This window comes from Camarhynchus parvulus, chromosome 7, assembly GCF_901933205.1.
Source record: "Camarhynchus parvulus chromosome 7, STF_HiC, whole genome shotgun sequence".
Lineage (NCBI taxonomy): Eukaryota > Metazoa > Chordata > Aves > Passeriformes > Thraupidae > Camarhynchus > Camarhynchus parvulus.
Window position 1 is genome coordinate 28,069,827 of NC_044577.1, and position 27,053 is coordinate 28,096,879.

Genomic DNA, 27,053 nt, shown 5'->3' on the forward strand with positions numbered 1-27,053 from the left:
GCATGAAGTTCAGTACTGATGTAAAACAGCTAGGAATAAATTAAGAGTCCATGTTGATAATGAGCACTTAGGAAGCATTGTCCTAGGGTGGGTTTTTAATTTTTATTTTGTTTCATTTTTTACAATTTTATAACCTATGTGGTTGTTGAAAGGAGTAGCCTGCTGGGCATACTGGGTTTTTCCTTTTGGGTTGAGTGACTAAAATCCTATGAAGGATGAAATATTAAGCCAAAACAGGGAGAGGCAGACAATTAAACCTGTTGAGAAATATGCTCAAAATTGGCAATAATAACTGTACTTTCAGTAATACCAAATCTTTTTTAAAATAACAAAAGCATGAGACAGGCAACAAAAAATCAGTCCTACTCTTATTTTCATCATCCTTTACATGGCCATTAGCAAGTTCTGAAGCTATAATCTGCATTTTCCTGTTCACTTAATTTATGTAAATGTATTCATTTCTATACAAAGAGGAAAAAATGCCCACTGGCAGCAGATTACACAGGCATTTGTACCATGGTGTAGGATCTCCAGAACTCTTGGTTTCTCCTCCTGGCTGGCATCAGGCTGCATCTGGCAGGCACAGACAGCAGAGATCCGTGGAACTGCCAATACATGGGCTGTCTGTGCAGGTTACCTAGCCCTGCTGGATCCAAAAGCTTCTAACAGCATCCCCAGGGGCTGGATAGTTTATCATGGGAGCCGTGGTACCACTCTGAGCATGAAGCCTCTGGGTGACTCGGGTCCATCTGCCGTGCAAGAGCAGAGATACTGAAATGGGTCTGCACAGCCTGGGCCAGGAGCCAGGAGGGCTGGGAGGGGTTGGGCAGATTGCCTGGGTCAGATGTGAGGCTGTGGAGGCTGGACTGCCAGATCTAGGTCAGAAGCAGGGCATGTGAGACGTGTTTTCCCTGAGGAGGTGTGAAGGAAGGACTCTTCAGAGCACACTGTGGATCTCAGTCCCATGGAGACTCCGGTAGCAGCAGCCTGGCAAATCTTGTGGAAACAATGGAATTGAACTGGTAGCCAGTGGTACTCCATGATCTATTGGTAGTGGGGAACCTCTTTTCAGACAGGCTCTATAATGGCACAGAGATCTTCCTGGCAGTTGTGTGATGGGCTGTATCTATTATGCCTTGTCTTTGAGTTTGCATTTCAGTGTGTTTCTCCTCCAGCTCAAGGTGATTTTCTTTCCTATTTCTTCTCTTCCAAATTCACTTGACAGCTGGATCTTTTCATTAAACCTCCTGCAGCATGATTCACAATCTAAATGCTCCCTATAAAATTTTAAGTCTTGGCAACAAAGTGCATTTTTTTACAATTGCCAGGAGCTAGCTTCCTATCACTGGTTTATTTGGGTAGGTTTATTTTTGTGTCTTTAAAATATCATCCCTTAATTCTCTGTAAATGCATAATGTTGTTCCCATGGCAGAAAGGAAGACAATGAAGCTATTTAAGAAATATACATTTTTAATTCTGGAGGTTCTGGAAAACAGAATTTCTATTGTGTGGCAAATTCTGAGATTTTGAACTAATTTCTTTTTGAATCAGAAGACAGCCAACATTTCCTAAAGAAGATAAATCCTGGAGTTTGTTTTCGTAAAGCTCAAAAGTTCTTAAAGAGAACACTGGAAAATTATAACACTGATATTTTATATAAAGCAAGTACTATAAATAGATTCAATATGGTACTGATGTATCAACTGAATAAACCTAGAGCTGAAACAGAAGGTATTTACCTCTGACAATTTCGGTGAAATATACCCACTTAAAAAAAACCACTACTGTTCTGACTGACCTGTCTGTGTTGATGAAAACCGTCATCATCTAAAGGCTTTTAAAACTTTCTGGTCATTTTTCTTTGTGCTATTCTTATTGGCAGGTCAGTGGGTTATCAAACTGTACCTTCGATCCCAGAAGATTAATTGCAGCAATGTCCAAGTCTCATTTGTAATGATGGTGGACTGGTACTCTTCAATTTCTTGTAGCTATTGATAATGGGAAGGCTCAAGGGGACAGGGGTGACACTGTGGATCGTATCAGCAGTTTTACTTTGTGATTCTGTTCTAGTGCAGTAGAAGGAGCTGCCCCAGGCTGTGCTGCTGCCTCTGGGCCAGCCAGTGATGGCTTCAGGAGAATGGCACAAGTGGTTATGACATTGCTGCCAATCGCAAAAATGCTGCTTTGCAGGCACTGGTAAAGAGGAAATTTGATGTAGATTAATCTAGTATTGGGGATTTGTATGTAGTAACAGAGCAAAACAATTTTCAAGGACAGATTTTGAGTATTTGTTATCATTGTGCACATTTTCTGGAAATAGACTGAGTTCCATTGATCACTCTGCTGCACCAGATTTAGAACACAATCACACTTCCAATTTCAGATACATTGCTTATCATTAACTTGTTCTGAACAGTGGGTCTCCATTCTGATGGCTCTACACTGCAGAGAAGCTCCTTGGCAGTGTGATTGTGCCTCTCTTATTTCCCTATCATGGATCCCTAATTGTCCAGAGGAAGGATGTTCTCTTAGTCCCTCATCAGGTATTTGAATTGTCTAAAAACTGCACTTGCATTATGACATTGTTGCAGAGGTTTTATACTGATTATATATAAACTGAAAGTATTCAACCGTCTTTTTATTGCATATAAACATACTTTTAAAATTTACTTTCCTGTGATAGTATTCAGGTCTCAATTTCCCCTGTAAAAAGATAGGGCAGCCTCAGTGGATTTACAAAGTACTTTTGGAATTACATGTGTGAATAGGGACCAAAAATCCTAATGTGCATATAAATAATTCACTTGTTGATTCAGTGCTTGTAACCCAGCCATTAATATTGCCCTCCATAGCTGTGGTCTGTGAGGTCTGGTTTTGCATAACCAAATCCCAAGGAAGCACTGCGTTGTGTCACTGTGGAAATGGCTTCTGGTCTGAGGCATTCAGGCACCTTTGTTTAGTGTCTGGTTCAGAGCACCACCACATGCAGAAACACAGAGCCCTCTTCTGCTTTCCTGAGCTGGGGAGAGAAATTCTGAGGCTGACATGAGAAAAGCAGGCAGAATCAGCCTTCTCCTGCCTCTGCATTTGAAATGAAGCTTGTTTGGAGAGAAAGAAATTGCAGAATTTGCAAGAGGTCGGGAACTGAGACAAGAGGTGTCTCTGAACTGTCAGTGAGCATGTGCACACGTGTTAGTTTAGCATGACTGCCTGATTTAGTATGCAGCTGATAGAATGGAAATACTGCGTGCTCCAGAACAATAGCACTGGCTCCTATTGACACACAACTCTCATTTTTATCAGGGTGTTTTTTCCAATTCATGAGATTTTGTCAGTGCTATTTTTTTCCTGTGCAGCATAGGTGAGTCTTTGTTACATGGGTGAGATCCCCAGCTTTGCAGCAAGCAGAGAGCTGAGCCTGCTGTTGCCTCCTCTGGAATAACGTCAAGGCTCAGTTCAGAAGTGCACAGTGTAAAAGGGTGGCTGTGACTCCTCAGGATCAGGGAATGGGATGTGCAGCCTTGGTGTTAAATGTGTCAGCTGCATTGTGGGGTGGAATGAAGGGTGTTCCTGCTTGGGGAGGAGAGATGGCAGAGAGCACTGGGGTTTGGCTTCTGGCTCCTGGGTATTTTGCCAGTGGCCAAGATTTATATTGACAACTACAGCTTGGATTTGTCAATGCCCACATATCAAAGTTGAGTGCAGGAGGGACTGGAAACCTGCAGTGCTCCATGGTGGGGAAGGGTCTGGTACCATCTGAGTCCTATTTGCTGTTGTCTTCTTGGGTTTGTTTTAGGCTTAAAATAGACCTAATTGAAACCTCTTAAAATCCAAGGTGTCTTTTGGGGCTTGTTTCAGGCTTAAAATAGACCTTCTTGGGTTTGTTTTAGGCTTAAAATAGACCTAATTGACACCTCTTAAAAATCAAAGGTAGGTGTTTGTTCCCACCAAAAAAAAAAAGGTGGCTCAGATAAATACTACCTAGTCAGGGATGCATTCAGACCATTTCTCCTTTGGAAAAAAATAACCTTTTCTGACTCGAGGGGGAGAGCTGCTCCTCCCAGTTCCAGGCCCCTTCCCAAAGGATTCACAGTTTTATCTGTGCCACAGCACAGCCCCTCAGTGCACACTGAGTGCTGGGCACTGCTCAGGCTTCCCTGCTCTGTCATGCACTGGAAACCAAACAGGAGAGAAGCAGCCCCACAGTGCAGCCACGCTGAAATGCCAGTCATCTCTCCTGAGTGTGCTCCCCTTGGGGTGGGGAATTGGGTCACTAGGTCATTTAACCGTTCAAATTTAGGTTTTTTATAGGCACGTGTAAATGTGGGACAGGGAAAAAAAAGAGATATTTCAGAGCACAGAGCAGAATCCGATTTGTGTGCTAACATCAGGATGTGAAAAAAGGAGATTATTTTGGGATAAGAATGCTGGGAGGAATGGGAGTTGCTGTTTGGACCTGGTGGACATGCCTCTAGGGTGGGGTTTGGCAAAGGTACAGCAGGCAGAGAGAGATCAAAAGACAACTCAAAGAGAATTTCTCTGATCTTTGTTTTTGTCTCATGTCATGGCCAGTCTTATCCTTTGGGGGATGATTTGAGATTTTTGAAGGGGATTGGATAGGGAGAAGGAAGGACTCAGCAACACTAAATAAAGAATACACTAGAAAGCTGTCCGGATTTTTTTAATAGTAAAAAATATGGCAGATGTTGACTATAGGGGCAGTATCTCATATGCCTACAATATTCATGGAGATCTACTACTTGCCAGAAACCAGTATGTTTTATAGCATGAAAATTTCTGGTGGGAATGCCTCTGTACCAGATCTCTCACTGTAAGTCATTATTAAGATATATTTATCTCAGATCATGTGTGGCCCCCTAATAAGAGCCAGAAATAAAACCATGATATCTTTCTAAATCTTTGTTTTGCTTATGGATAAGCTGAACTGAATTTCATTCACACAGTAGAACACATTTTTATAGTACGCCCCATATGAGTGCTTTCTGGCCAACATGAAAAATGTTAGTTCCTGTCTGGAACTTTTCTGAAGTATAGGAATAAGTCTGGTATAATATAAATAAAAAGGTCTGTTACTTCTAGGGTAGTGAAACCTCCTTCCATTTTCCTTCAATATAAGTAGGCAATACTTTCTAGATGTTACAGGAGATTTTAATATTTTGAAGTTTTAGGGAAGACAAAGCCTTTAGTCCATCCTGCTTTGGTGGCACCTCTGAAGAACTAATTTGATGGGCAAACCATACGGACAGTTCACATGTCAGGGAAGTAACGGTGGTGAAAAATTGGTTTATAAATCTAATAGGATTCAGAGAATGGTGTCTACTCATTTGAAACAAATTCCAATGTGTAAGCCATGACAGAGAGATGAATTAATGTTGACAGTGAAGAGATTCCAAAGGGACTGTCTTGCTGACCTGCTCCTAAAGATGCTCAGCTAGAACAAGGAGGTGAAGTAAAAAGTTACTTCAATTTTAATTGAAGCTGGGGGAGACTGTTTTATTATTGTAGATAGCAGAGGGGCATTCTCCATGCAATTGTCTGAGGTCCAGAGAGCAGGGAGATGGGGATGGATGTTATCTGAGTGGTGGGCAGGTCATGTGTTTCTTGTTGGCAGAGTATGTTGAGAAACCTCCTTTTGCCAAATGGAAATACCCAAATTGTGAACAGAAGTGTTGGCATTTTATTCTAATTGTTTGCTTGTTTCTGGCAGGCAATGTATTGAATTGTGATGTTTATTCTGGAAAGAAATTGATTTTTTTTTAAGTGATGAATTTTTAAGTGATTCTTTGCTAGAAGTTAAATTTAACAGGACAAATTGGAGGGACCCAGGAGAACCAAGGGGTTCCCTCTGAATCGCAAGGGAGTATAGACAGTGCTAGGAGATGGCACCACAAGATGTGATGCTCTCACTGAGAGCATTTCCTGCACCACTCCCACCTGGGCTGGTGCACAGGAGCTGATGCAATGCAGCCTGTCAGGGAGGAAACCTGTATTTCAAAGGAGCAGCAGCAAAATTTTAATTAAATCTCTGCATCCTTCCTCAGGTAGCAGCAATGCACTGACCATGCTAAAATGATGTGGCGTATCTTCCTCTGTATTTTTTCTGCCAGCAATCAGTTTGCTTGTCAGAGGTGGCCTTTCACTTATGGAAAAAAAAAATTGCTGCAAATCTGGAGGTCCTGTGATGCATTAGTGGTACACTTACCTTTTTGCAGCAGCCTGTGTTGTGTTTTTGTCATATATTACCAGAGAAAAAGAATGATTGTTAGGTGATGTATATGCAGCACTGCATTGTGCTTGGTGTTCAGCTGTGTATGAATTCTTAAGCTGAAAGATCAGGAGAATGTGGGTTAAAGTTTTGCCAAATTTTCTTCTGTTAAACATTATCTCATTCTGTGAACAGTCCCATGCCACTCCAAATGGGCTTAAGGAAAGGTGTTATAACCTATCTTCACATTAATGGAAATAAGAGCATAGCTGAGTGAGGAAATGGAGAGGAAATGCTTTGCTGTCTTATTTAAAGTGGGTTTTATAAAAATATAGGCACAGAATTCACATTCTCACAAGTTTATTTCTGCTTTTGTTTTCAAGGCAACCATGATGCCAGTTGTATTTGGTGCTGGCTTTTCCCAGTGCTGCTGACAGTCCAAAGCCTTTTATTACTGTCGTTGCAGTGTCTTTGAAATCTCCAAACCATGAGCATGATATTAAACCCAGAATGCCCGGAGTTATTTCAGTTCCAGAGATCAATGAGACTTGATAAAGATGTCATGATTGCACTCATGTCTGTAGGGCTCAGGAAAGATGTCATCTGAGCTTTTGGGACAGAAAACAATACCATGCCCTCCTGGATTGCTGCTCACCTTGGAGCTGCTCCATGTTTATTTCTCCACCTGCCTTCCCTTTTGCCCCTATCATAAAGAAGTTGTGGAGTTTTGCTGTGAACCACCTGGGTTTTCTGATGATATTAATCATTTAAGAAGCTTTCAAAAGGAGCTGCCTTTCATTCCTGTCAGTTTGCCTTCTTGTGCTCCCTTGTCATTTTCACAAAAGAAAATGCTTTCCTCATTTTTGCTGAATTTCAAAGGCTCAGTTACCATTCAGTCACTTGAGCAGCTCTCAGTTGTACACTCTGCAAGTTACTCAATTATGAAATTGGGGAGTGATAATTCTGTTTTAGTGGTACACTCACTGTACTGGATAACACCAAACAGTATGACTTTGGTTTCATGTTTGGCACCACAACTACTGTTTTGTTGTCTTCACTGTCCTTCTTTCCTTTCTTCTGCTCACTTTCACATTCCTCTTCCTGTACAAGGGTGTTCCCAAGTTAAAGGACCAAGCTATTTCATGTATATTACCAAGAATAGAATACTAGAATAAAACCTAGACAATAATCATCAATTTCAAATATCTTCCCAGTTCTTATAGATCCTTGTAAAGACCATAAAATATTGGAACAGCAGTATTTCATAATCTCATTTTAATATTCTGTTTGGATATGCTTTTACCAGAAGACCAGTAAGGTGGCAGAAAATAAAAACCGAAATATCCTTACAAGCACAAAATGAGCCTACATGTAATTTGCTTTCCCAGCTGTCCACTTCTTTTGGTCTCAGGATGACACTGAAGATGGTTGAGAAGTGGAGATCTTTGCCAAGCAAGCTTTTGTTCTTTGTGTACTTGTACTATGTACACACAGACAGGCATCTATGTGTCTTTACATACTTATTAATATTGGATGAGATGTGTGATTTTAAATGTAATTTAAACCATTGTTTCACTATATATTTCACTGGCATTTCATTGAATAATGGTTGTGATCACACTGGAGTTAATTAGCATGATTGTGGTAATGGGAGTGTTTTCTACTTGATGTATGAGTGCGCTACTGATTGAGATGAACAATTGGTGGGATGAATTACACCATAGCCAACAATTTATTTTTTTTAATCTAAAGTAAGCACTCAATATGAAATAGCACAAAGAGGAATTCTTTTAGCTAATGTGTTCCCAGCTATTAATTCTAATCTTGCTTATTTATTAGTTGGAAGGTATGAGGTAGCTTTTAATCAATTTGTCTGGCATTTCAGCAGTTGATATAATGTGTAAGTGTCACCCTTTTAAATTCAAATAATAAATTCATCTTGGTTTGTGTGTGAACCCTGAGGGAAAAATCATAAATAAAAGTAATAATACACAGAAAAATATCTGGTCCTTCACAATGGTCAGTGAGGATTCTGGGTTGTATCCACCTTGTCATTCCTGGGAATATTTCATATCTAATAATTACGGAAAAATGCCATATGTTTGTATTTAAAGCACATATATACACAATATATTATACATAATATTTTATACAATTCACTGAAATAATGGAATTACTGGAGGTGTAAAGTAGTCATTAGTATCAGCATGATATCAGTGCAAGGAGAACTGGGGTGAAATTATGACAAGGAAAACTAAAGACAAATTGCCATGTTTAAGGGAAGAGCAGTCTGAAGAGGAAGGTGCTGATGGAAATTTCATTAGCCTGGATATTTTTTAAAAATGTCTGAAGAAGTTTCCATTCTAGTTTATAGTGGGGAGCAATCTTGTACTGACAGAGTGAGTGGCTGCATTACCTCAGAGAGATATTCTGCCTGTAACTTCTGTAACTGTAATTCCTGGTAAGTCTGTTTTGAATTACAACCACAGAGTACAAGTAAGAATATAAGTCTTGATTTGATTATGTGCGATTCAAATGGAATAAAATCACAACTTCTATTAGATCATCATATGCACTTAGCCTTTGCCCTTCTTAAGGGAGGAGGAATTTTGACAAAGATGGATGCTTTGTTAAACCCCAGATTTATTTATCAAAGAAATGTTTCATTGTGGTCACTTATTTTAGCTTTAGAATATCAAGTTACTAAAGATATAATTCTTCACAAAGGCCTGACTGTGAGATCACTTAACCTCAACAAATACTGGAGCTAATTTTAATGAAGTAGCTTGAGCAAAGAATCTGATAGCAGTAACCGAGCTTTATAATTAAGGATAACAATAGTTTATAAAGCTTGACAAGAACTGCAGAATCAGCTTTGTAATTACAGTTTTCCCAAAGTGAATCGTGCTGTAGTTTCATTGGGCACTTCTACTCACTGTCTATGTACAGAACAGGTACTAGTCCTCCAGAGTTCTATTTTTAGCCCTTTGCCATTTTTTTCTCTCCTGTGATCTTGGGGAGATGGTTAGAAAGCTGACCCAGTTCTCCCTGAAGTCAGTAAAATCCTTTTCACTGTTTTCAGTAAGAGATGGATCAGGCTTTGAACTTTGTCTCAAGTTCCCAGCAGGAGTGCTGATACAGACATTTCATCGTTGGTAGTGGAGAGTCACGACTCTAAAGAACATAAGGGAGATATCACATCAGAGAAAGCCTAATAAGTGTCCTAAACTTCAGCCTGCAGGCATAATGAGGGATTCACATCACTAGTCTTTAGTCAAGAATATCAGGTCTAAGCTAGGCCTCTTTCTCTCTCTACTGGGTACTTCCTGGCTTCCAGAGATGCCTTCTCTTCCATACCTTTTTCATGGTAAAACCCAGGTGACAAAGCTTTCTAATCAATACAAGGAACCTTGCCTGGAACTGCCTTGCACAGCCCCAGAACTTGGTCAATACAGACTAGTGCTACCTCATCCCCCTTATCTCAACATCTACTTGGGAAGTGAGGTCTGGGGTATGTAGTTTGTGTTTAATATGATTATGTACCTGATCACCTGCCCTGTTCTCTCCTCCATGTTCCTCCTGATGTTTACAACAAACTTCTTTCTCTGGCTGGTGGGAATGGCTCACTACACTTTGGAGAACTCAGAGACAGTTACCATGAAAATCCCTCAAATAAAATAAACAGCTGTAAAATAGTGTGCAGGGGCAGACTGTTCTGGAAAAAAATTGTCCAGATTAAGGACATGAACTTTGCCCTAGACTATCACTAGACACAGCTATTTTCAATGTAATCAGCCTTAAAACATGCAGCAATAAACTACTTACATGTGCAGTTCCTAGCAATAGATAAAAACTACATGGAATAATTTTCTGTAAATGCACATGGGCCAAAACCAAAATGCTGTGCTAAACTGATTGATACCTTAAAAATGTGAGGAAGTTCACAAAGATATATCTAGATAGATATATTTCCTTGTGTTTGCAGATTTCGTGATTGGAATAGGTCATTCTGCAAAAATTGGTCTACAAATATTATTAAGAGATATAAGGTGGAAGTTGGTTTTGTGCATGAAATAATGCAGAAGTGTGGAATGCCAGTCAGCAGTTTACCAAGAATGTCAAGGATTTGCACATGACAGTTCTCTCATGGGTTAAGACAACATTAAGAAAAAATGCCACACAACCCTAAAACTTCAGAAGGCATACAATTTTATAACTCATGGAATTTTTTTTCCTGCCAGATCTCAGAAGGGCTGGGAATCTGAGCTAACCTCTTTTGGATGGGGATGGTGGAGCAAGGAAGCATTTAATGCTTTTCTTCATTGTAGAACTTGATTCTCACTTGGATTCTCACCCTGCCTGATCCAGGGTTATGTCACAGCAGAAAAGTAGAAAGTGCTTCAAACAAATAAATAAAATAAGGTTCTGTACCCCAAAGAGCTTACTAACAAGAGAGCAAGCTCAGGATGAAAATGTAGGGAGCAGGGAAGCAGTGCAGCATTATAGCACCAACCAGAATGAAGCTCTCAGCTTCAACAGCACTTTGGTTCAATGCTTGTAGAGCAATAGATGTACATGAAAATATTTGATATGTGTAACAACATCTGGTATGATTTATGTGCACTTTAAGCAAACAAACAGAAGAGAAGTAGAGCAAGCCCTCAGCAAATGAGTAACCTGTGGCTTATTTGGCCTGTGCTGTGTGTACATCTCAACAGCTGACGAGGGAGGACAGTCCTTTCATGAGCACACAAAGCTCAGGAGTTCAAGGCAAGGGTGGATAGCTCCCAAATGTGGCTGCTTATCTGAAATGTATCTAAATCCCTTAAATCTGCACTAGTGAGCTGGAAATCTCTCAGCACCAGGCCTTCCTTCTAGAATGGCAGGAATATAACCATTAGTTTTTTCTCCTATCATAAACCGCACCTGTTTTAAAATCCAGACACTTACCTGTGACCTCAGTGGACAAAGATAGAAAAAGAGGTGAAGAAAAATGTCTCCATATTTAAAATGCACTGTGTTCAAGCCTTTTGTGCATGACACATTTATACAAACACATCTGAAATTAGGTATGCATTCTTCAGGGAAGCATCCCTGTGTGCTGACAGTGCCTGTCACAGCCCAGGGAAAACACTGAGTGGCTCCTTCCACACCTCAACAGCTTCCCTGCAGAAAATCCCCTTTGCCTTTGGAAAACCTTGTGCAATGCAAAGGGGCTGCTACATCTTTTTTGTCTGTGCAGTGAGGCCAGAGGCTCTGTTGAGGCCAGTCTGCATTCTTTCTCCCCCAAAGTCTAGGGTGCAGCCCATACACTTTTCACCAGTGCATTCACATCTGGTCATTGTATCTGTGAACTCATCTCATCTACAGGTAATTCAACATAGCACATATTGGAGTCAGTAAACTGTGTGGCTTTCAGCAGAGATGGACCTAAATGTCTCAGGGACAAATGCAGCAAATCTGGGTCCATACTGTATTTCAACAAAACTGTTTTGTGTCCCAAATCTGTGCCACAAGGAGAGAGAGAAGGCACTTACAGGTACACAAAATAATACATATAAAAGCAGGAACAGGCTTGTGCTCAGGGAGCTGGACTGGTGTGTGAGTTGTTGTAGTGGTAATGTGTGAAAAACACTGGTGTGGACTAGACTTTGAAAAAATTGTGCTAGCTTTGGCATCTGCTCCAAATACTATTGGAAGGGGATCATTCAGAAATGATACTGTTAAGTGAAACTGGACCCTAATTCAGATCACATTAAATGGAACATTTTTTACAAACTCTCAGCTAAAGAGGTTTCCAAAAAATTATTATTAAAACATAAAATTTTGCTGCTGTTAACAGCCTAAGCACTACAGCAGTAGCCTGAAAATGAGGGAATAAAAATTTACTATTGGTAACAAAACTGTCTCAAGTATGTTTTTCACAGTCCAAAAGGAGAAATGCAAATACCAGATATTTATAGTCAGCCCTCAGAAAATGAACAGTGAATGAGATGTTTTCTTTTTGCTTTTTTATAACTGGAAATATTTTCCTCCATTAAACAGAGGTCAGTGCTCCATCTCTGTACTGAACATTTTCTCAAACAACAACTGTTGACTGCAGCAGGACATTATCTAAGTAGGAACAACATGGCTTGATCCATGGCTTTTAGTTTTGACAGTGTTTGTGTAATGCTCAGAAATACATGTGTGTCTACAGTTTTAGAGGTATTTTGTGTGTATGCATTAAGTTCATGCATTTTTAAACTGAGGAGGATTTTGGCAAGGAAGGTGCTGCAATTCTACTATTGAAGCAGAGGTTAAAATTCCCAGTGAGAGCAGTCTCAAGCCAATGCCAAGCAGCTCCAAAGATCTAGCCCAGTAATGGAAATGCCCAGAAGCTGATATCTTTGTCTCTCCTTATTTTTGTTAAGTGTTGAATACCAAAGAGCTATTGGCCTCATCTTGAGTGAAGAAAGCTTTTATATGACAGCAAGGGCTGGCTCTGTTTGGTTTGCCTAAACTGACTAAGGCATAGCTCCATGGTTCTGGAGAAGATGGCTGCACTCACTTTCCATTTCTCCTGTAATTCATGAGACTCTCTGCTGTATTAGTTGAGCAGTGTTTTCCAGAGATGTGAAAAAACAGAGAAAGGATGGCAGGTAGCTTGAAACCCAAGGCAAGTTGGATGAATTTCCCCTCTCTTACTTGGCATGTCTTGGGTACATTAATTTGCTCCTGGGTTCTTCTGTTCCCTCTCTGTGAAGTTGGAGTCCTACACCTCATGTGATAAAAGCTGTTGCTGTGGGGTAAATGTATTCAGGATAGTGCAGTGTTCAAGTTCTTGTGTAATGCAGGGCAGGTACGTGCCCTGGGCAAACTGGAACTGAGCATTACACACTGGCAGCTGCAAGCAAATCACATGGACTCAGTCCATCTGGAAATGGGATGCAGAACAGTGGACAGGAGGAAAAAAACCATAGAAGGAGCTTGAAGACATGGTCTATCTCACAAAAGCCAGTGAAAGGCAAATATTTCTTGGGGCTGAGACATCTCTGGCTACCATGATTACACACTGTAATGTGAGAGCAGTTGGGAGGCCAGTGCAGTGAGCTGGTGGCTGAGTGTCACGTGAGGCACTGCAGCCTTCTGAGCTGGTGAGTCCCACTTGCCTCATGCCATTATCTTTGAGAAATTGCAGGGAACTTGGAAATAAACAAATGGGCAGTCCTATTGCTGTGCCTGGCAGGATTGGGTTGAGGTGGTGTGTTTCAAATAAGAAATAATTTCATGTGTTCTCAGGCATTAGTCTGTGTGACTTTATATGTTCTCCTTTCACAGATGGCAGTGTCACTAAGAAACATTGTGATTGTTTTAAAACTCTGGTAATCACTTGCTTTCATGCCTTAAGGTTAAACAGCCTCTTTCAGGGGCTTACTTGCCACAGTTGTATTACTCATACTGTGTTTCTTGCTTTGTTTGCTGGTAGAATACATACACCAATGCAGACAAGCTCTTGGAGGCTGCAGAACAGTTGGCTCAGACTGGGGAATGTGACCCTGAAGAGATCTATAAAGCAGCCCGGCATCTGGAAGTTCGGATTCAGGACTTTGTCCGGAGGGTGGAACAGAGGAAACTTCTCTTGGACATGTCAGTCTCCTTCCATACCCACACCAAAGAGGTAAGAGGTGCACGAGGGAATTTTGCTGTGTGTTGTAGAGTGCTGCAAGAGGCTGTCTCTGAAAACTCAGATAACAGAGAAAAGGCATTTTCACCACACAGGGCTGATATTATCCAGTTCATTTCATGCATATGAGCAACTGTTGTAAAGAGGAAATAAAATGTGAATGAAACATATGAATGTTACAGGTACACTAAAATATAGCAACACCATCTCCAGTGGTGCTTAATCACAATTAGAATGTATTGTTAGAAAGCAAGAATTCTCTTGTAAGAATGTGAGTTGATATTAACACTTTAAGTACACAGCAGCATGATCCTCTGAGGATTCCATTTAAACGTACTGTTAATTAATGTATCCAATATCATTATGTGTTACTAGAAATCTTACATTGTTTAATGAGGCAGACTTCAAAACAACTGCTAAAGAAAAAACAGCCACATACTGATACGCTGAATCAGTGAGGACCTGAATAAATGCTGTTTAGTGTAATTGAAAAATATCCAGAGATAAGGCTGACTTGCCAGAGGAGATACAGTGGACAGGACATCAAATGGGAGGCCACTGGGGATGTAATTAAAGCATACTTCACATTTTCTGCAGTCCAAAGGCCATTCAGTGGTGAGTGACTTTTAAAGATAGGATTTCTGCTGAGAGAGATGGAATTAGTCAGGATAGTTGTTTTCGTGCTCTGCAGCATCTTTTTGTGAAAGCACACTTCATCAGGAAGATACTCTGAGAATCTGAAAGCTTTGCCTCTGCTTGTTGATTTACACGTTACAAACAAGTTGCATATATCAGGCGTGTTGGGGAGCCCCTGAAGTAAAAGGTACATGCATACATTTATTCATATGTTTATGGAAGAGAGAGTTTACAGTTATAGCTTTGGTACATGAAGGTTTTTCTTTCACATCCTGCTTCTGCAATATACTAAAATATAGTTAACTTGCAGCTTGTAGATAATTCTGTTGTTCCCAGGGTTGCTGAAACACTTGCAGCTATGCTGGTTTGCCACTGGGGAAACTTAATTGGTTATTTCCTCTGTAAAAATTGTTTCATAACAGTTTCCTGCTTTGATTAACCTTGATTCACCTATGCAGGTGATGATTAGTAAAAAAAAGACAGTTAGTGGTGTTGTGTAGCCTAATTTGGCTTTGGGAAATAAAGCCTCCCTGTATGAAGGAATTGCAGCACATTATACTCCTGTTCTTCTTCAACAAGAAGGGACGTTGCCTGCTCTACACACCTGGTTTTAATGAGCTCTGTTTTGGTGAATAAAAATGCAGATGTATTAGAAATTAACATTTTTAAAAGATTTTTTTAAAACCAGTCTTCTATGCTAGCATCAATGCTGTTCTCTAGATGTTAAGAGTAAATGCTAAGTATTTGCCTCATTAATGTTTTCCTGTGAGAGAGATTGGTTCTGTGATGTGGTTTTGGAAAGTTCAGTGATTAATTCATGTCATTTTTAAGGAGATCCAGAGTGGACAGACTCTGGGTGCCTCGCTCCTATAAAAGTCCCTTCCAACCCAAACTATTCTATGATTCATGTTGTGTTAATCTATTGAGACACAGCTGGTGAAAGGGTAAATTAAGTAGAAAGAATTGGTCTTTTTCTTTTTTTTTTTAATATTCTAAAGATCTTCCTGCAATGAACATGTTTCTTCTGACAGTCTTCCTAGCACAGGTTGTGTGAATTGTGAATTTCTGATGTGGTTATTCCGAGGTGTGGATGAGTTCATTGACTGTGAACTTCTCACTCCTTCACCTGTACCCTGCCCACCTCTTCATCTCCACATGCAACTGCTCAGATTCTCACCACCTGAGAAACTTTTAACTGCTCCTACCTTTTTTCTCTTGTCAAACAAATGTTTCCTTTTGTAGTCAATCTTCCTGTATTTTCTTCAGGACAATAGATAGAGTTGAATTAGGGAGTCATTAAAATGTAGATATCCCTATGGGTAATATAAGTTCAGAGTGGCTTTTTTATACTACGGTAGAGTGAATCACTGCTTATTTCATGTGAAAGCATTAAAGAGGGTCCCTTCTGCTAACTGACTCATACAGTTGAAGGAATATCAGAACCACAGTCAATTAAGCATAACAATAATTTTCATGGGTTTTTAAAGTGACCTTATTGAACAATACATACAATAGGCTGAAAAGAGGACTTTTTGGTGTGGTAATAACACTTCAGAGGCATGAATTGGAAGCAGTGCTTTAAGTGATTGTTCACTCTTGAATAATGTAGGTTTCCTATTGCCATGCCTGTAAACAAGATTTTGTGTGTCCCACTGTCCTATAGCATTCCTTATGCTTTTCTAGTTTGTAGTCAATATTTTTGTACCCTTTTGGACCAAGGCATTTCTGATGGTGTGAGCAGAAACCTGGTACTGTGGGAATCAAATCCAATTATCTGTATGGCAGGGTAAAGTTATAAATTATTATCACTGGCATAAATGCATTCAACAGACTCATACCTGAATAATTTCTCCCAGGACTAAGTGTAATTGAATTTAGGTTCTTTCTTCAAATCTGAATCAATTATTGTCAGGATTGTCAGATCTTGCACTTTTATCACAAATCTCATGATAGTTGATGTTTTTCTGTGAACTTTTGGCTTTAGGATCAAATGATGATAGAGGATTCTTGGCTGGCATTTGATTCTGTTCAAAAGAGAATATTTTTTGAGCTTCCTGGAGAAGAGGTTGCAGATGTCATAAAATCACACCCTGAAGACTCAAAACCCTCAAAGACAAAAGAAAAACATCTTGCAATTCATTGTCTGAATCTTAATATTTTAGTGTCTCAGTTTTATACTTAAGGTTCCGCAGTGTACTTTACATTTCCAAGTATTAAAATGTAGACAGGAAAGAGCACTGTGACCACTTCTATATCGTTAAAAAATTTTAAATCCTCTTGCATAGTTAAGGTTGCATTACTTGTGTTGCTACGTAAGCTAGGTTTTGTTACTTGTATTGGCTGGTGATGCAGTTGCTAACTGAAGAATGGGAAGGAACTTCACTGAATTTAGATCCATTTATAGTATATGGGCCTTAACTAATTTATAAAACAGTTCTGCACTTGTTTCATAGTTCTTTGGGGCATGAAAAGCATGTCTTACCACCTCTAGGTTTCTAATTTCTCAATGGGCCTGAGATTACCAGTTCTGTGCTGAGTCCAGCATGAAAAAAACAGAGAGACAGAGAATTGTGTTTTCAGATCATGTGCCCTGTGCTTTTTTGTTGTTTAGTGGGTCAGAAGAGCAGGAGGATGAAGTGCTCAGGGCAGTCACTTCCATGTGGAACCTGCCGTGCCTACCTGGCCCACAGAATTGGGGATGAATATGCTCAGAAAATATTTAATGTTGAGGAAAAGGAACTGCCAGATTCCTAACAGGTTACTATGAACATGTGCAAACTGGAACTTGGCAGAGGTCTTCTGGGTGACCAAATTTGGGAAAATGTTCATATGAATGACATAATGTGTATTCTTGACATCAAGGCTAAGCCCTGCAAAATTTCAAACCCTTGCTTAAAAGCATGGAGGGTCTGGAGCATCTCATTTGAACAGAAATAAAACTAACACAGGCAAAGTACCTTTTCTATCCCTTTCTCTCATTCTGGCCCTTTCACCTCAAAATTCATCAAGTTCAGCCTTAGGCAGACACCTGGTATGGAAAGTTTCACTCTGAAAATCTTGTCTGATAAGGCCTTGAGAAAGTGAGAGCTAAGTCCTGGACCATTAAGTGTCAGACAGCTTCCTGTATTATAACCTATATTATTTGTGGTCAGTAGGTCACCTTGGTCACCCCACAGACATCAGTGGGGTTACTCAGCTGGGTAATGGAGTGGGGCTGTCCTGTCAGTCAGGAATGGTAACAGTGTTTTATTGCAGGCACTGCTAACTTAATTTCGCTTGATAACCAAGACCTGTGAAATTAAATTTTCTCTGCTTGACTTGAATATTGTGATTAGGAGATTATTTCAGTGTGGATCACTAATTCTGACAGGGCTTGTTCTTCACTTTGAGGCAGAGCTGCTGGGACATAGGGAGCAGGAAGCTCAGGGGACTGAGGTCAGCTGCTATTGACTCCCATCAGAAGAGCTGACAGAATGTATCTAAGTTAATCATGGAGCAAACATGACAGTGGTTCTGGGATATATCCTGTAATCCTGTCAGTCACTGTGCATTGACACAGGAATCAAAGTTAATGTTACTGAACTTATAAAATTGTTGTTTGATTTTTACTGCTAATATTGACTTTACAGAGCAATTGCCCACTGGATAATAAAGATTTTGTTTTCCTCAACATTAAATATGCAGGGGATATTCAGTTTAGCAACTCCACTTGCTGGCAACTTCTGGAAGTTCTGAAAAGGTCTTGTTCTCTGAACATGTGTTTGTCTTACACACTGCTCCTGTCCTGGACAGCACTTTTGTTCCTTTTTTCATAGTATGTCCAGATTTAAAAAAAAAAAGGAAAGCAAAAAACATTAAAATAACCCAAACTGGCTCACTGCACAGAAAATATTCACTGAGTGAATATTCACATATTCACACCAATTCACATATTTACACCAATTCACACCCCAGAATTTTCAGTGTTAGAATGAAGCATTGTGTGTCTTGTTCAAAAGCTAGAAATTTTGTCTTTCACTGGGATAATATTAACAACTGAAACAGATGCACAACAGCATGCAAAATCAAACTTTGAAAATACCTGCCCCTCTTCTCACAGCAGGGCTGTGAAACATCAAACCTTAGACTTATGCCTCCTATTAGTATGACCATGGTTTTTGCTGGGAGCTGAATCTGTGGGCTGATGGTGCTAAACAGATGGTTGGACTTAGTGATTTAAAAGGTCTTTTTCAACTTTAATGATTATGTGATTCTATGATTGTAAGTAAAAGCTGTTTTGTTGTGTTTGTTTGGTATTTTTATGAAGTAAAAAGTTCCTAAATATTCTCCTACTCCAATCAGAGGTGAATTTTCAGGCAGAAATTAGAGAATGTGGTAGAAGTGACCTGGCAGAGGTGCTCATACAATAACGTGTGTGCCATCCCTTGCCTGGATGGCAGATTCCTTGGAGAAGGCAGATCACCAATTATCATTCTGATAATTGTAGCTGTGGAGAGGGCTCTTCTGGTATAAAATGTGTTATTTTTGTGTGATCAATATCAAAGTACACTCTGGGTTATCAGCAATCAATTACTATGAAGAAGAAAATAAAAGCAAATCCCCCTCCAGCTCCAGAGGGTAGGCTGTGGCCTGGACCAAAATGCCAACATTCACCAGTCATAAACTTTGGTGGTGGTTTTTGCAGAGCTGAATCTTGTCTCTAAAGCTACCAAAGATCTGGGACTGAGGAACCAGGACAGCTGGGGTGGCACAGGGTGCCCTTCTTTCCTGTCCATTTGTTGCCCAGAAGCAAGTTCTTTTCATGAAGGATTAAGTAGCTGGGAAAGAAAAGAGCTGCGGTATTCTGGCAGCACATCCTGCTCTTGAGCAGGGGAGTTTGAAGCACAGCCAGGCCACTACTGAATAAAATTCTGCCATCTGTGATGGCACAAGATTGGTAAAAGAGACAGAATCAAAGTAATGAGAATCAAATGCTTGTAAATGCAGCCACATAAACCAAATGTCAGGAAGTCAAACTTGTGGATGGAAGAGAGGTTCTTTCCATCCTTGCACTATGTGCTAGCCAAAGGATTCCTGTAGACTTCATTTAAGTTCATACTTTGTTATCCACATTTTTTCAGGCCACTCACCAGCATTGTTACAGACCAATGGCTCCACTCAAATATTTTCCTTGGCTTTTGAGGCCCTTGCATGTGTTTTGCATGTTATGGAAATGTAAGCCTATATGCCTCACTCTCCAGATAACAGTGGTTTGTGCTAAAAGGAAGTTTTATGAGCATCTTTAAATAAGATGTGCCAACTTCCATAAAGCGTTCTTTTATTAGACACATTTCTGCCCATTCCGATTTCCTGAAGCTGAGGAAGATAAGCTAGTCCCAGTTCCAGTGTGTGGGCTTCAGTGCTGTGTACAAGGGCAACAGAGTGGGCAGCCAGCAATAATCTGTGTAAAAAAATAAAATTTACTGAGTAAATTTTTATTAAAGCCATTCAGGTACACTCCTGTAATTCCCTCATCACTTAAAAGACATGTTCTGTTTTTCACCTGAAGTACATCTATGCATTGGAGTCTATTTAACTAGTTGAAAATGGTGTCAGTGGAGTGGCTCAAGTCAATGGATCGAACCAGACTGACTGGTTAAAGAAAAGTCATGTAGTTTTTTCAGTCCTAGCAAGTTTCAGAACGATTCAGAATTGTCACAAATTATTTATTTCTGCGATTCCCAGGGCACAGTGCACAAAGTTACACAAAAGGCTCAAAGCAGCAGATTAGGGTAAGACTGCAAGTGACAGATACAGCCAGTCACTGGAAAAAGCACAGAGGGAAGAGGTGCTGCAGCTTCCATTTGAGGAGTGATGTTTAGAACCAATGAATAATAAGGAGAATGTGAGGGTTCCTGTGTTTATTTTAGAAGATTGCTGCATTTGTAGTGTGGGAAGCTTCCCCTGCACCAAATTGTCGTGTATCACACTGCTGTAAGACTGAGTAAATCTTCCAGTGTAGGAAGAACTTTTCTAAGCCAGTGTGATCAAGTGCAGAATTTGATTATTACAGTTACTGAAGGTAATTACAAGATTCCTAATCACCAATAACAGATTAAAATTATACTAGAAGAGGAACATGTTTTTACAATTTATAGTGGTGGCAGAAGAAGCACAGAACATGTACATTTTATTCTTCATTTTTAAATCAATTTTCTCTTCTAGATCAAATAGTCCCTGAATTACATTTACACGACCTTGGACTGGGGATCTACACACTCCCTGATGTAAGCCTAGCTACCCAAATCATGTTTGCCTTGAGAAGAGATTATTTTGTGCTGTATCAATCTGGTCCATGCAGGACTTGGAAAAAGCATCAGATGTTTAGGCAGTGCAAATCCTTTTGCCATAGGCAAGGTTACTAATTAAAAAGCCTGAGCATACAGAAGCACCAGATGCAGCCCAACCAAGGATAAATGTCAAGAAATTGGCAAGGAAAGGGAAAAAAGCAAGAAAGAGGTTAGGGAGAGATCAGTTTTTTCACAGAATGTTCCCTTTCCACTTGTCATCTCTTCCCAACCAGTTTGGTGGTATCTGACAGCATTAGGTCTTGCAGCAGGGAGTCTCATGAGTTGTGTCTTACTGTGGACATCGTGGCATTTCCTACGTAGTGTCTGGTCACATCCAATCCTGTCACCTTTTATTAGGTGTGCTGCCATTATGTGGCACTTTGCTGATGGCATGAGGTCACTTTGCAGCTCATCATTACAGACCTTGTTTTCTGTGTTTCTCTTGACATTTTCTTGAGAGCTTGAATGTGACTTCGGACAATGTTGTTGAAATATGCTTCCAATTTACAACAACCCTCAGTTCTTTTAACAGAAACAGGACTGGATGCATTCTAAGTGTGAATAAATACCAGTTGATGAAGGTTAATTGTGCTGGAAAGTTTTATTTTCACCACCATGTTGGTGTGGGGACAATTTCCTAAAGGCTGTGCAGTCAAGCTGTATGCACAACAGCATTTGAACAGATGCCTTAACACAAGTGCAGACTGAAGTTCTGCCATAAATTAACTTAACTTGGGACCTGTGTGACTTCCTAGTGCATATCATGACAAAGCTAAATATTATTGCCATAGAATTGGCTTGTAAAAGCCTGGCATAGTAGCAGAGGGAAATATGGTTGATGGACATCTCTCTCTGGAGCAGTTCTGCTTATGAGGGTTTTGGGGGGGGGTTTCAGCCTGCCCTTGGTTTTCTGAACATTGACATTGCAATTCATGGAGTGGCAGCAGGGTCCCTGCATGTCACTGAATTCTTGTGCATTCTGCTCTAGTCTCCATTGCTGTGATGAATGTTCTCTTCCTGAGTTGTCATGAGCATCCTTTTGGGGCCTGCCCCGCCATACACGATGCTTCCCTGACACAGTGAAGGGGCAGAACATACACCCTGAGAAGTTGCTTGTTTCCATTAACATCCTTGTTTTGAAGACTAGCAAAAGTGCTGTACAACAGTAAATCTCCTGGATTTAACTGGTTCTTTGCACTGCTCCCATAACTCAGTGCTTTTAAACTGCTTTTGAGGGGATTATAACTCATCTCTGTCACTTACAAATAGCAGCATATAAGCATTGGATGTTTAATAGTTATTCCAATCATGCAGGCAAGATTTTCTTAGCATTCTCTTTAGGTTTTAGATTTTTTAGGTTTAAAGTGGTTCCTTTTTCTAGGTGAAAAGCATTAATTTTAGGTAACAAGCACAGGTGTCCTTCCGACCTCGAGTTAAGTGGTCTCACTAATTGAGCAAAATGAAGGGTATTACATCAGATGAAGTAGCTGGGAATAAAGAGCTGTATTGTCTCTTGGATGGAGGGAGACTGCCTGGGCTTCATATCCAAGAAAGATGCAAAAGTTGTTGGCTCCATGCATGAGGGGCACCAGATGCTATCCCAAAAGAAAGGAGGGGTGTCATTCTTCTAGTAATCAGAGGAGAATTAGTTGTCTTGGGTAAAGCCTTGATAAAATAAAGCTTCAGTTGTAGAGCCGCTATGGACCTTCAGCATTAATGGCTTAGGGATAGGTATTTACCTGAGACTTCTCATAGCTAACAACTGTGACATTTTCACATGTAAGTTTTCATGAGTCAGATTTGAGTAAGACCTCTCATAGACTGAATTCAAATGTTACCATTAATGCATTGGGTTCTCCATATCCAATTAATTACACCAAAGCGCAGATCACTTGAAGGAAGAACAAAACTTACTTCTGCGATACTTCTGTATAGTTTCCTAGAATTCTGTATTTTTTGTTTAGTACCTATTAAGTAACATAATGCAGAGGTTATCTCCTTTTCTGGACACATGCATGACTGGCAAATTCAGTGAAAGTCACCACAGGTGGATGTGGAAACTCTGCCTCTATATTTTGAATATCTGCATGTATCTACATACACCCCCTGTATGGGATCAAGTGGTACCTTAGTACTAGTTTGAAGTATGTATGGGAATGAGACAAGTACTCACAAATTTTGTTCATGATAAGAATAAAATAAATCAATTTCTGCAAATGTGAAATGAAAGTTGTGCTGTGCAATATGTCAGATTTTAATGGGAACAGTTTCTTTGGTCTAAGCTATCTAGCTTAGGGTAGGTCACATCATGGACTGGAAATGCACAAGGTATCCAGTGATTTGAGGCTTTAATAGTCAGGATTTTTTAAATCGGTCAAATACTTGCACTGGAATGAAACATCAGGTCCTAAGAGGGACTGATTTTCCTGAGCAGTGACAATCAGGATGTGATTTCTGTTTTATGATTAGCAGCTGTTCTAACTGGTGTTGCAGTGACATGGAATTGGTCTTTTCATTCCTGTGGCGTTCACAAGTGGGCATGGTAGCAATTTATTTCATGTGCTATTAATTGTAGCACATAACCTAGGAGGTTTTGGAATCAGATTCCTATTGTGAATTTTTCCTGAAAGATCTTCTAATCTTATTAATATTGACTGATTCTTTGTATTAGGGTTTTCCAGGGATTGGTGGAGTCTAAAGGATTAAAGGCCTCTGAGTCAAGGATGACCTAGATTCTGATAGATTTTATATGCAAATCCTTATAGACAGAGGTCATTAATGGAAACATCTGAAGCTAATATGAGTTAATATATTTGAGTGCTCTCTAAAATTAGTGAGTGTTTTGATTCCAGGTAAATACAATACAGTTTATGTTTTAAGTATTTTGAAATTGATTTAGAAGCCTACTCGAACAGTGGTGTAAGATCTTAAATGCCCAATGCTCCTTCTGAAAAGTTGGGTTCTGGAGACACTTTAGAGCATGGGATTTTCCTCTGAAGGTTGGAAACTTTCTCCTCTGCCCTAACAAAATAATTTCAAGGAAACAGCAGATTCCTATCAATGAACAAAATTCCCGATTTCACTTTCATTTTTATAAAGAAAATTTCCTGAGCTTTTTTAAGTTGAAAAAGGAACTAAGAATTACAAGAAGTTAAAGAACTACCAGTGGCTTTCCCACCTCAAAACAGAAGGATGATTCATATACATAGCAATTTTTCTGTATTTACAAAGTACTCTATTACTTGAAGATCTGATAAGCAGAAGTAATATTCCTGAACAACCTGGTCCTTGTCTGTTTTGGTCCAGCTGCACTTACTGAGTGGGTGTAGGGATTGGATCAAAACCAGGAATATTCTCAATATAATTAACATATAAATGCATTTTCCTTTATGGTAGCTTCCCAAAGTTCAGCATATGGACCTCAGACCACAACTGAAAAAGCCCTCTATTTGGCTCATTAAATATGTTTTCATTTTTTCACTTGTTTCTCATGCCTATTCACTTACATTTGTTTCTTTGATTAATAGCTCCTATTTTATACTACGCCCTTTTCCTAAGAATGTGAAAATATGTAAATATTCCAAGCAAAGACATTCTGTTTCAGGCCAGTAGTTGGGCAGACCGTTATCATTATAATATTTATGAATAAACAGAGGCATTTACCCAAAATATTCAAAGCTGACTCTGAGAAACCTACAAGTAAGGCGTATGTTCTAATGCTTGGTTTTGTTAGTCTCTCAAGCAAGAACTCAGTAGCAGAGGTGGGAACAGAGCAAAAGGCACTGGGCTCTCCCTTTTCTGGTATCATGAGTGTGCTGGGACAGCTTCTAATTTTCATCATTTTGATTTGGGCCAGGGTAATATGCTTGAAGCCTGTAGCATGTGTATAGTGTAGCACTTAGTGACTGGCCTTAGGTGTGGGCCCTGGCTGTGAGAAGCTTTGGCAGCTGGAGCTTTAGACATCCCCATCCTCCTCTCATTTAATGTGGACGTGCAGAATTCACAGTCTCAGAGGAAATGCTGCAGGATGGGGATCCAGCACGACTCGTTTTGAACACAAACATTTTCACCAGCTCTCTGCCACCCACACACAATGTCCTCCTCTGCTTCACGTTCACCCCGAGGTCCCTGTGGGACAAAGCTCTGCAGTCCCTGGGACAGCGGGAGGAGCCGTGGCTGGCACTGCATCCTTTGGCATTTCCCACTCTGGGACTTGGCTGCCACCTCCAGCACATACCAGCAAAATGTGGGTTAATGGGGCAGGCGTGGCACAGAAAAGTCTCTGGTGGAGTCATTAGGGTGTGCTGGCAGGCTGCCAACTCGGTTGGTGCAATTTTACACTCACTTTTCAGCACAAGCTTAAAGGGGAATCCTCTGTTCGCTTTAAGCCTTTACAGCCAGTGAGAGGCTGCTGGGGCATTCCTGCCCCTGTCCAGACCTCTGATGAACAGCTGGCTGGAAATTCTCATCTAAGCACTGGCAATGATTTGTTGCAGTGATTGTGGCTTTAAAACTGGTAGTCAGAACTATTCAAAATTAATGGATCTTCATGGGGTCGATTAGTGATATTGCTGTCTCCTATGTTTGGATTTTCCCAGAGTTAAAATGCAGAGTCTGAGTGCATTTTGAGGAGGGGGTTTAGGTACTGGGAAAAGAAAAAGAAACCCCAAGACCTCAACCCCTGGGAAGGAATAGCTGAGCAGGCACAGTTAGACTTCAGTCAGTACCGTACACACATACCAAAGATTGTAGGTCTGTCCTGCAACAGGCTTCACTGCATGTGAAATTAATAGCAGCTGACCGTGCTCAGCTCCTGAAAGGGTTAGACAGATGTAGGAGATTTTAATTTGCTACTAGTATAAAGAGTTAATCAGAATAAAATAATTAATTATTGCTGGATAATAAACAGAAATTTAATTTTTTAAACTACCTGATATTATATTTATCTTATCTTCTTGCTTTAAATGGAATCAAGAACAAATGTGTCTTTTTGGGTTTACAAATTTTAGGTCAGTTTTCCTGTGAAACATGCAGCCTGAGTGAATGCCTATTGATCTGGAATTAGAGAGCAAAAGGGTTAAATCTCAATCCCTCTCTGATTTATATTTCCCTCCCCTTCTTCCCAGCTGTGGACATGGATGGAAGATCTGCAGAAGGAGCTCTTAGAGGATGTCTGTGCTGACTCTGTGGATGCGGTACAGGAGCTTATCAAGCAGTTTCAGCAGCAGCAAACAGCCACCCTGGATGCCACCCTCAATGTTATTAAAGAAGGGGAAGATCTAATCCAGCAGCTCAGGTAAGCATCCACCTGGGGCACAGGTGTAGAGAAATCCGATGCATGCTGTGTTTAGGGGTGCCTAAATAGGGAACTGTAAACTTGGATCAATTGGGAGAATTCGTTAATTCTTTGCTTATTTATAATTCTTCAGATCCTTTGAGTGTTTTATTGAAATTACAGGGAGTGATTTGTGTGGACTGATTAGAGTAGTCTGTGGATCAGCATTGGTTTCCTGTTTGACTGAGAGATTATTTATAGGCACTGGGAAGTGAACGAAACCAAATGTGTTTGAAGTGAATATTTTTAGTTGGTATTTATAGAAGATTGTTAAATGGCTGTGAACTGAGGCCTCGTGATTTATATGGTTATTCTGATGTAGGGTAAGTGTATTCCTCTTAATAAAATACACACGTGTCTAACAGTCTTCACTATTTCATTTTGCATGCAGCACCCTTCTATTTATCTTTGTGTATGTGGGGTTTATTCATAGTGTCAAAGAGGCTCTTTCACTGCTGGCTCTTCTACTAGCACTGTGAATTAAACCAGCTCATTTTTACCTAATTTAAAATACATGAAGAGACTAGTCCCAAGAATTTGGGCGGGGGGGGGGAGGTTGGGGTTTTTGTTGGGTGTTTGATGTTTTTGTTTCATTTCTTTCTTAATCTGCAAGTATTGTCAAATGAATATTTGCAGAGTAAGCTTATACAGAATCTGCAGTTGTGAAATCTCTCTCATTTGTTGTTAAAGTGCTTTTCTGTGCCTTTAGCTTTGTTGACAGCAGTGAAGTTTTCCTGCCTTTTAGGGATGTTGCTGGGCACTGAACCAAGTCCAATACATCACTTATTATTTAGATCTTTGTATTGTTACAGGTTGCCCTGTACGTAGCGTGCATGTTCTGTATACATTATAATATGCAAA

At 40.1% G+C, this 27,053-nt stretch overlaps 1 protein-coding gene across 6 annotated transcripts in view; it reads left to right on the forward strand.

Moving 5' to 3' along the window:
• KALRN (kalirin RhoGEF kinase) overlaps nt 1-27,053 on the forward strand; it is a 465,987-nt gene that overhangs the window by 259,284 nt on the left and 179,650 nt on the right. For all 6 annotated transcript variants that reach the window (XM_030952836.1, XM_030952840.1, XM_030952837.1 and 3 more), the window contains exons 12-13: nt 13,695-13,886; nt 25,984-26,153. In XM_030952836.1, the coding sequence (XP_030808696.1) occupies nt 13,695-13,886; nt 25,984-26,153 (362 nt within the window). The remainder of the gene's footprint in view (nt 1-13,694; nt 13,887-25,983; nt 26,154-27,053) is intronic.